This window comes from Crassostrea angulata, chromosome 6 (genome assembly GCF_025612915.1).
Source record: "Crassostrea angulata isolate pt1a10 chromosome 6, ASM2561291v2, whole genome shotgun sequence".
NCBI classification, from domain to species: Eukaryota; Metazoa; Mollusca; class Bivalvia; order Ostreida; family Ostreidae; genus Magallana; species Magallana angulata.
Window position 1 is genome coordinate 12,222,337 of NC_069116.1, and position 11,256 is coordinate 12,233,592.

At 33.9% G+C, this 11,256-nt stretch overlaps 2 protein-coding genes across 2 annotated transcripts; one reads left to right on the forward strand and one right to left on the reverse strand.

Annotated features, from left to right (window-relative positions):
* Positions 1 to 2,305: 2,305 nt before the first annotated feature.
* On the reverse strand, positions 2,306 to 5,326 carry LOC128189422 (mediator of RNA polymerase II transcription subunit 21-like). The gene is made up of 4 exons (XM_052861025.1): positions 5,136 to 5,326; positions 4,824 to 4,938; positions 3,500 to 3,600; positions 2,306 to 2,757 (listed from the first exon to the last, which is right to left on the reverse strand). The coding sequence occupies exons 1-4, from the start codon at positions 5,175 to 5,177 to the stop codon at positions 2,596 to 2,598; spliced, it is 420 nt and encodes a 139-aa protein (XP_052716985.1). The 5' UTR covers positions 5,178 to 5,326; the 3' UTR covers positions 2,306 to 2,595.
* A 28-nt stretch (positions 5,327 to 5,354) lies between these two features.
* Positions 5,355 to 9,325, forward strand: LOC128189423 (60S acidic ribosomal protein P2-like). Its single transcript, XM_052861026.1, has 4 exons — positions 5,355 to 5,479; positions 7,263 to 7,435; positions 7,566 to 7,655; positions 8,083 to 9,325. Exons 2-4 carry the CDS (start codon positions 7,264 to 7,266, stop codon positions 8,154 to 8,156), a joined length of 336 nt encoding a protein of 111 aa, XP_052716986.1. The 5' UTR covers positions 5,355 to 5,479; position 7,263; the 3' UTR covers positions 8,157 to 9,325.
* The last annotated feature ends 1,931 nt before the right edge of the window (positions 9,326 to 11,256 follow it).

Here is an 11,256-nt window from a genome sequence, read left to right on the forward strand (position 1 = left end):
AAGTCAAGGGGCTTTGTCCACCTGAACCCCCATCAGCACTCCGCCCTTGGCCTGCTGGGGGCCTTGGCCACAATGGGTTTGTCTCACTAGACTTTTAAGTCAAGCTACGCCCCTGCCATCTTCGCTAGCCAAGGGTTTTCGGTTCACTTTGGGAGCAAAGTGGACCGAAAACCCTTGGCTAGCGAAGATGCGCCCCTGCAAGTGTTGATCTAAAAGTAATTTAACATAATGCATCGCTTTTCTCAAGATTATAAAAAAAGAGCAATCAAAATTTGCCTTATCACAATTTTAATTCAGATTGAAAATTCACACAAAATTTAAAAGGTTATAAATTTTTAAAACATTAAAAATAGGTGCCATCGCCGCGTCATTAATTCATGTTTTTGTCTGAGATAAAGACAATGAGATTTTGAAAATTACGGTAAGTCGATACTGAAAAAATTTACCGTCTCGACGAATCTCGCCGAGATTATTTTTTATTAACTATGGGACGATATTTTTTTAACTCTATATATTTACATGTTCGTTGTCTAAATAAGAATGATTTAATTAAGAAATAAATTTAATAATTTATCAATTGATCGACGTATATTGAAAGAAAAGTTGACCGGAAAACTGTTTTAATCAATGCTCTACTCAAAGTCGAAAGTCCTCAGCTCTATGTTAACTATTAATTTGGTACCGATCCACTAATAATGTTGATCTTGGTGGACTCTGGCATTCAAGTCAAGTGCTTAGTCCAAGTACAACTAATTCAACACAATGTTAACTCTGGCGTTTCAACTTCCTTAGACCACTGAGCAACAATAGTCTTTCTTTGACTAATAGAGAAATAAAAATACTAGCAAACCTTTTGTTGTTTCCAGACTTTAATACAATTATAAATAACATATGAATTGGAAAAACAATGTCTGAATTAATGTCCCTTTTATCATCACTATTGCCTATTGATTTCTTTTCCACCTAGTTAACCCTCCAACTTCTGTCAAAAATGGATGATTGGAATGACTTATATTCAATGAAACATTTATTTTTCTCTATCAATTTCATCAAACATGTAATGTAATGATATCTGACACATCTTTAAACTTGGCACACATCACAAAGTTAGCTTTTACACTGATATTACCAGTATTTTAACTATCAAGCACTGTTTTATAAATTATGAAGAAAAATGAATTGTTAATTCTTTCAAGAATTTTATGAGAAAATACTCATTGGAAGTAAATATTTAACTCCTGGGTGCCAGAATAAAGAAGATGGGGGAACAAGATAGCGCAAATGCCCATTTGTTTAGTGTGATAATTCAAGTTTACAAAGGCACAATTTCTAACTATATTCAGTTTTGAATATTAAAAATCAAACGATAAAAAAATAAATAAATTATTAAGTTTTGGTGGTCTCGAACCCACAACCTAAACCCTAGCTCTATAATGTTACCTAATGTCTGGTGCTCCAACCACTGAGCCATATTAGTCACAACAAACTTAATTGTTAAATGCTATATTCAACTTCAACCACAAATTTCAAGACTTGTATTATTTTTCATAAATGTTCAATTGTTGCAATACAAAATGTTTTCGCTGATTGAAGTCAGTTTCATTTCCTTTAAACCTTATATAGACTATGACAAAAATATGGAGCTCAGACCCACTCTATATAAGAAAGGCATCGAAGTTCTAAAAATGACACTATTTGGAGGTTTTGACATGCATACGGCAGTTTAAATCAACCTATTCTAATTGCTTAAAATATTTAAGGGTTATAAATCCATGTTATGGTAAATATACATTGTTTTCAATAATTTAGAAGGAAATTATGGCATTTGAAAATATTTCAATTTTATAGTATTTTATCTATCCTCATATGGGCAGTTTACATGCCTTATTCACCCATCTTCTTTCATATGATTCTAATTTACCCTAAATATGAAGATCAGACAATATCTTTAAGGGTCCTGCACAAATTTCTCTCTTTCGGGAAAACATCAACTTTTAATATTTTACCGCTGTTCATGAAAATAAAAACCCCTGCAGTATTCGAACTCGGGACTTGCGAGTTGGTATATTGAAGAAACACCCAGTGTGCCACAGAGATATACAACAAAGTTTGGTGGTATAAACTGTTTCACAATGCGCTATAATCGCCATGTTGTGACGTACTGTTGTAAAAAGTAGAAGTCCCAGGGTGTCAAGGATCCTAAAGATTGAAAGATAATAACATTTTGTTATCTTATCAATCAAGGGGCAGAGAACCTTATTTTCTAATATAAAGTTTCTTTACAAAAACATCTTTTTGAAATTACTATGTCTAACTTATTTTTATTTTGAAACACGTACATGAAAAACTATCATAATGGTCATAATTGCACTTGACATCAATAACAGGCTTATAACAGTACTGTACATTGAAAATCAAATCTTTCAATACACATTCTTAATGTGATTGTTATATGTTCTGTCTTTATCAGAATTAATCACATATTATCCTTGCTAAAACCCTTTGGAACACACATTCAGAGTGAACAAAATGTACATCAGAGACGCATCCACCGAGTCTCCATTCACTGGGTCTCTCTTAGAAAATCTGTCAAACTCAGGTATCTGTTTCCATTGCTTGACACCGGAGTTGACACTGGGCGATGTCTCTGAGGGCCTCCTGGACACGGTCCAGTAAATGCTGTCCGTGGCTGACCACCTCCTCAAGTTTTCTGGCCTCCTCCTGATTTTCTGCCTCAAGACGTCTCAAGCTTTCCAACTAATAAACAAACCATTCACTTTTGAATCATACATAATTTGCAAAATAATATATAATATTAATGTAATATTCATTGGCATACTGATTAAATCAAATACAGTTATTTGATACTCTCGATAAATGATATATAGAGTAATGATATAGACAGCATATCACTATTAATCAGGAACATCAAGGATACGATATTAATCAGATTGTATTTATTGGGAATATCTAGTTATCTTTTCTCATATTATTGTATGAAACCAAACTTAGGCCACAACAATATAATTTCTTGTTTATCACAACTCGTATTTAAGTAAAACTATACACATAAGATAATTATTAATTTCCTACTTCCAGGAAATTATGCACTGTTTTTTGTTGTATTTCTGCTCTACTTTTCTTATTTTTAAATAGTTTAAATTCATAAATCAGAAACAAGTAGAATTATAACCTACTGCACAAATTTATTTATGTAGCACCTAAAAATTTTGCCTACAAAAAATAATTTTATTATTTAATTGCTTTTCTGCTCATACCTTCTTTCATTGGATGTCCGATGGACAAGAAATTATATTGGTGTGGCCTAAGTAGCTGTGACATTGCCCAAAATCATGGACCAGAATAAAAAAGATTTTCATGTATCATTGTGTCAACTGACCCATTGTCAAATCAAGATGTAGATAACTTAAATTTCATTATTTCTGTGGTGTGGTTAAGCATCTAAAATGCACATAAAATAACAAGCTTTTGACCTTACTTGAACTTTGAGGGAAGACTCTTCACTTGGTAGAGAATCTATCAAAGTATCAACATCTTTTGCTGTTCTCGATATCAGTTTTGCAAAAGTTAAAGCATAATCTGTAAGAAACAAGAGGTATTTTAGGCAACACAATTGTGACAAAGATAGTTTAACCCTTGAACAGTGATCATCTGACCTCATTAAATCAAAATCATAGGGGTTATCTAATGATTAGGGATATCAGTGTATAGTCTGCCCCAAGTTACCATCCCCCATTATTGATTTTCTTAATAAACACACATACACCCCAAGTTACCATCCCCCGTTATTGATTTTCTTAATAAACACACATACATATCAATAAATAACAATTGAAATCAACATGTAACAAAAATTTTAAAATTCCTTCTCTCATACTAGTTTTATTGTTTACAATGCCTTAGCAATGGATTTCTAATCACAATTCTTTTTTATGCATTAATAATTGCCATGTTTTTGTTTATATTGGTTTAATATACTGTTAGGCATTCTTTTTCAACCTGATTTATAATTCTGCTCATTAAAACGGTTCTTAGTGTATGTCACATTTACTTTAGGTCCTAACCTGAAATTTTCTTTTCAACATTTAAAATGTTGACAAAATCTATTATAGAAATGCCAAACTATTATACTCTGTCCCGAGTTTTTGCTTCCACCACTTTTTGCTTGATATTTCAATAATAGTAAATACCTTTGTGCTCAAACTATGTTCATCCACTAATATGAAAAATGTCCAGATTATCTGTTTTGAAACGCCCCCTCTACCTCTTCAGGTTTCAATACACATCCCAAAATTGAAAGTCTACGGAGATTTTGCATTGCATCAGTCATTAATAAGCCCGGATGATAACGTTGAAAAATTGTGCGATGTATTCCGAGTGTATTCCAAATGGAGAAAAGATGTAAACATTTCCCATTATAAATCTCCGTAAGAAAATTGTTTTCGTTCCTGTGAAATTTTATGAGTGAAAAGGGATAATTGTTCCATGAAGATATCTTGGATATATTCCCTTTCATCGATTTCAATTGTATTTCTTTCACAGGTATGTGTATTTTTATTAAAAATCATCAAAAAGTGATGGAAGCAATAACTTGGGGCAGACTATAAAAGCATTGACCATAATGTAAACATTAAAAATAGAAAAGATAAAATTTTGAACAAAACACCTGCTTAAACCACTTCATCGTACATTACAGAACACTTTTTGGTGCAATACACAGAAGCACATATGAGATTACCAATGTTTATTATCTTGGTCATTGACAACCAAAAAAACCCAACTCTCTGTGAATGTTTAATTACCTTCCTGTGGGACTTCTGAAGGAGACTTTCCAGGTTGCTTGTCAAAACCCTCAAACTTACTGGGTGGAGAACACTGTTGTAATACTCCTATACTGTTACAAAAGTGGTCAGCAAGCTAGACATTACAAATAATAAACATCTTAATAAACCATAAAAAATACAAGAGACTGAATAGAGTAGTATAAGCAGTATAGATTTGATTGCTAATGCTGTTCAAAGTGTTCTGATCGTTCATTGTCAATGAGAAACAAAATAAGATTATTCATTTCAAATTTTCATTCTGGTCAACATGTCTTGTTAAGTTAATTTCACCTGATTAACTGCATCTTGAAGCTGGGTCAGTCTATCTGCCATCCTAATAAGAGTTATTGGTCTTGATGATAATGGGTGCACTAATGTCCGTAGAAAAGGGGCATAGTATGCAGTTGATAAATTAAATATCTTCGAGAGTGGATTTCATTTTCTACAAAACTGTGTGATTATCTCTACGCATATCTGCATACAATATGGTTTAATTTTTGATATGATATTATCAGTTTTTACTAAATGCGTCATTTAGACTTTTCCCAGCATGCACCCATGCTACTTCCTTTCTTAAAGAAATTCTGAACCTTACGGTGGTGTGACTACGTTTCGTGTCAAAAAAGGACTTAAAAGTATGAATATTTGCTTATAATTTCACATGAAGTAAAGTTTTGTACTTTAAACTCATATCCATAATGTTTAAACAGTGAAAGGGTATAGTAAAATATAGAATTTAACACTGAAATAAATTCTCATGCAAACCACGTGGTCAAGGAATTTATAGTTTGTAATGTTATATACAGCATCTGTGGCGCTAGAGTTACGACGTTAACTACAATGTAACTTTACAAGGAAACAAACGTTTTATTTCTTTTGTATTCACTTTTGACGATTTTACACTTATCTTTGGGGATACAGCCCAGATACAAAATCTGAGAAAAAATGGGGGGGGGGGGGGGTTGTGTATAGTTCTTTTTCAGTTATTGCACCATAGGGGTAAGAGGCATAACAAGTCATATTTGACAGGGCTTTACATTAACTTTTTTTCCTACTTGTCCATTCGGACAAGTGACCAAGATATTTACTTGTCCGGACTTCAACTTCACTTGTCCAAATTTTTTTTCAATATTAAAGATCAAATGTTGTCAACTTGAAAACTACAGTTCTGTAAAACCAAAATAAAGTCATTTATTGATTATTCTTGCCATAATTAATAACCTGACTTCTTAAATGGAAACTTGAAGTGTCTTTCATAAATGTATTGGTTCCATATAACATTAAACATGACTTGTCAGCTGTAGCTTTGTCATGGCAAATTACAAGACATTTTAAATTTAGCATCAGGTTTTAAAATACATGTAACTCTTAAATTGATTTCTCAGCTGTTTTTTAAACTAAGCATGGAAATTCATCATAGTCTATCAATGATGAATAAAAGTTCAAACCTAAACTAAATCACATTTCTTTCCATAATCCTTAAGTTTATCTTTCCTACCTTTTCTTCCTTTCTTTTTGTTCACATATGTGTTTGGTACTATGTAAGAACTAAGATCCACACCTTTACAGTTCAATATTGAAAGTTGTTTGTAAGTAGCATGATTAGTGAACTTCAATCCCAATCAAGAGTAACTGAATTGCATTGCAATTTGAAGGCGGGATAAAAATTCAAAATATCTAATCGATAAACTTATAACGGGATTACGGATAAACTTATCACAAAACTTTCTTTACTTTTTAAAATGTTGGAGACTTCTATACATAAAAATGCACTTGTCCAGTCGGACAAGTGGCCAGCAATATTCACTTGTCCGTATATTTTTTTAACTGGTACCGGACAAGCGTTAATGTCGAGCCCTGTTTGATGCCACAGTATTTTGCTTCAAACTCTCGTAGTGTTTGCGTAAGTCACGATATGTTTTATGTGCCGGAAAGAGGGATGCTATTGGTTTAACAATTAAAACCGTGTTGATTAATTTTGACCCTAAAAGGCATATAAACATCTGAAAAATAGGTTGACACTATAACTTTTCATCCTTTTTCTCATGTGACTGATTGAGCACAGCCATTTGTGTGGTAAATTACTAGTTTGATAACTAATTGGTGTTGAAAAGCCTGTATAGTACCTTTATTTTATGTCATTTAATTTAAGATGGAAATGGCTTTTCAGAAAAAAGCTCATCTTTACCAACAGGGCAAGTTCTCTTGCATGTGCACTTCATAAATTAACCTATTGATTGTATAATTTAACTTATGAGTGGATTTTTGCACTTAAACATATTTAATGTATCCACTATCCAGTGGATGTTGCAAATACTAGCGATAAACATATTTCTATTAAAACCATATTACTTTCTGTGGACATTCTCAAAGTTGCAAATTGAAGGCTTGTTTAATTTTTCACATTACAATTTTCAGAATGCGTTACGTAGCAGCCTACTTGCTTGCAGCCCTCAGTGGCAACAACAGTCCATCCGCAGATGACCTGAAGAAAATCATCGGGTCTGTAGGAATTGACTGTGAGGCTGATAAAATCACAAAAATCATTGGTGAATTGAAAGGAAAGAACCTTGAAGAACTCATCACTAAAGGTTAACATTTTAAAATTAATAACTTTGATACTCTTTATTTGACATGTTTTGTGAAATTGCATAACTTTACAGTGAAGAATTGCTACTATGCTTTTGCAAATTGCCAATCATCAATGATCAAAATTTACAGGTCAAGAAAAGCTGGCATCTGTCCCATCCGGTGGACCAGCAGCTGCCGCTGCCCCCGCTGCCGGAGCACCTGCTGCCGCCCCCGCTGAAGGTGAGTCAAAGTCCCAATAAGTCTGTGATCTCTCTACAAGTTCAAAGTCAATTTATTATTGCATTTCAAGTTAAATAGTGATCAACATTTCTATGCCCCCAAAATCGAAGGACCGATGCTTTCTTATTTGTTGGTTGAGATTTAGAGATATTCATTAGGAATCAAAACAAAAAAGGATCGAGTTGGTCATGGAGTATATTTTGCTGATTGAGGGTTTTTAATTTGCTTTCTCTCTGTCCCAATGGGTTTTACAAATATTGTCTCTCATGAAATTAGGATCTGTCTTTCAACTTGTGCCTTGTTCGGTAACTGTTTTTTTACACTGAAATCAGAGGTTTATATGAACTACACAATAGATAAACTTTCAAATATTTTAAAGAAGCAGAAGAAAGTATATCTAAACTTGTTTCTTTTGTCTTACTTATAGCTAAAAAAGAAGAGAAGAAGCCAGAGCCTGAGTCTGAATCTGATGACGACATGGGATTTGGTCTCTTTGATTAAACTGAGGCTGTACATGTTTTGAAATAAACTGTACATAAAAAAAATATTGAGTTGTTGTTTTAAGCAAGTAGATTGAGAGTAATACCAAATGATTTATTGGTACATGTACATGAACAATGCATCGTGCTTTATGCAAAAGAAGATCCAATGTACAGTGTTTGAGCTAATGACTCCTTTCCTTTTAAATGGGGGCTTGTTCATCGTCTCGTGCCACGGTCTGCATAGCTGTAACCTCCCTGTGGCTGCTTGAACACCTAAATTATAGAAATCTTAAATATTCATACATTAGACGTCATCTCTAAGGAAAATAATTGCTCAACCCTTAAAAAACTATTGTATCAACAATATATTTCTGTGTAAAGTTATGTCACATCAAAGGATTTCAACAAAGCTTTCCTCACATTGGTTAATGCATGGGCTGAGTTGCAAGATATTCTTGGCCAGATGAGAGAGGATCATACATATTGGCTGTGCTGTATGACATAGGGCCTGTTCAGCAGGTTCCCTACAGTGATCAGTCTGAGTTCAACACCGTTCACCACATACGCAGATCATATTTTCTCTTCTCTTGACCAAGTCTGGCTTACACTTCACCCATTGGATGAGAATGCTTTTGGGGGAAAAGTGTGACTTGAACTTGAACCAAGTAGACCTATGCAAAAATATTTGTCGGAAGTACATATATATTCTATTCTGATACCTCACGAACTGGGTGTCTGGTTAAAAGATCACTTCGGACCTCTGAATTCTTATCATTTCTAGATGCTTTTTAAGTGTCCTTCTGTATTAAATTTCCAGGACAAGGATCAAGGGTTTTAAAATCCTTGTTTGTGCCCCATTTTCCCCTTGACATCTGTATTTACTACACCCTTTGCAGTGCATATCAGATAAAGAAAATGCATAGAGTGTTGTTAATCTAAATTGGTTACGTCAAAATAAAGTCGTATAAAATGCTTTCCACCCAATTTTCCTGTACCCGGTATGTAAGAGCTCTATGATATGGTCACCTTAGTTTGTTCTTTGACTGATAGCAAACACTTGTTAATATACTTTTGATCGAATGAAATGTTTTGAGAGTGTTCCGCATTATTGATTAAAAACCTTATTTTTTGTCTAAAACATTCATGCCATGTAAGAATTAATAAACGGAATAAAAGATGTGCAAATTATATCATTAGCTTGATTATAAAAGATAGTTTTAATCGCTGGTTAGCAAAGGGCGAAAATGTTTCATAAAGTTTACACTAGTACTCTGCACAACAACGTAATAATTTCTATTGGGCGACATGGATTACAACTATTTGGAAAGGCCATGTCTGTCTACTGCGAAAAGAATATTGTTACACCAAGATAAGTCATCTTAGGGTAAAAATATCCTCTTCGGAACATAAGTTTCATCTTCGCAGCCAAGAGCATGAGAGCACAGGCAACTGAAGACTGAGGGATCTACCCCAGAATTTGTGTGGAGAGCTCTACACTAGAATATGTGTGGAGAGTTCTACCCTAAAATATGTGTGGAGAGCTCTACCTTAGAATATGTGTGGAGAGCTCTACCCTAGAATATGTGTGGAGAGCTCTACCCTAGAATATGTGTGGAGAGCTCTATCCCAGAATTTGTGCGTTTTCTGAACAAAGTTAACGCTAGTGCTAGACCACACTCATCTGCCGTAATGAACTACCTTCTATGAGAGCAAAGAAAAACAACGCATCAATAAATTGACATGGGGGGGGGGGGGGGTTACAGAATCTGAGAGCTTGGTAGGCTTTTGTCTGGAGACTGCATGGCGCCCTAGCCAATCCAATACATATAGATACACATGTATAGTCCTTGCTTGGAAAGGACTTAGCCAATTTTTCTGTGAGGCATTGGATCAACAAACTTGATTGGTTCAGTTGGTTGAACAGGTTGCTCAGGTGAGCGGTGTGACCTATGAGCCTTGTCTTTAAAATTTGACAAATAATAGCTATTTTATGACACAGGTAATCAAACATTTCTAAAATTGGGGTAAAGAAAATGCATAAACTATATGAATTATAATGTTTATATTTAGGTTCAAAGTGCCCCTTGAGTCAAAATGCATAAGACTAATTTTATTATGCCTGGTCTTGTTCAATCACTTTCAGTATATAAACGAAATTCTGAAATATCATCAAAATCTCACCATAGAATTTGTCCAGGCAATTCGACAAAGTGAGAAAATTTCCATGGAATTACATTTAGGACTAAATACCATTCGATTGTTAAGTTTTACTTACAAGTATTGGTAATATTTTCACATAAATGATTGGCATTTAGAAACACATTCAAATAAACACATTATAAACTGATATTAGTTGATACAGTCAGTTAGCAAAAACAGTTATCAATTTTCGCGTTTTAAAATGTCGTGTTAACTACCTGTATTGTACGTTGTATATGGAGTTATCTTTTTCTGAAAAGAATAATTTTAACGTCAAGTGCCTGTGTTAGCCCCTACCTATATCTTTTTCTGAACCTTAAATGCATCGACACCCCCCCCCCCCCCGCTCTCTCTCTCTCTCTTTAATCATATACTCATATACACCGCACCTACTTCTGATAGTAATATAACCTTGTACACACAGGTTGAGATATTTGGCAACCGATATCATAAACGCTTGTAGTTGTATCTAAAATTAATAATATAACAATGACTGATCCACCAAATAAATCCATGACGTGAATATATTGTATTTCATATTTTCATTTGTTTGTGAAATAATAAAAAATAGATTGATTTATATATCACCCTTTTAAAAATTTCAAGCACCCAGTCAATGGGAGGAAAGGGTAAGTGGACTGGCCCCTCCACTTTTTGGCAAAATATTTTATATTTTTATAAAATAAAATAAACATTCCCTCAACTTATTGTAAACTGAGTTGACACCCCCCCCCCACCCCTCTTTTTATTTTTAGCTTGTCAAGATTTTTTTAAGAATTCCGGGCCCCTCCACTTTGAAAAACGATGTTCTGTGATTTGAAATAAATTGGTGTATAAAAAATATATTCTATGACCTTTTTTTTTTTATTTTCCTACATGCGGTTATCGTGTACTAGCAATTTAAAGGGACTTAGACACGA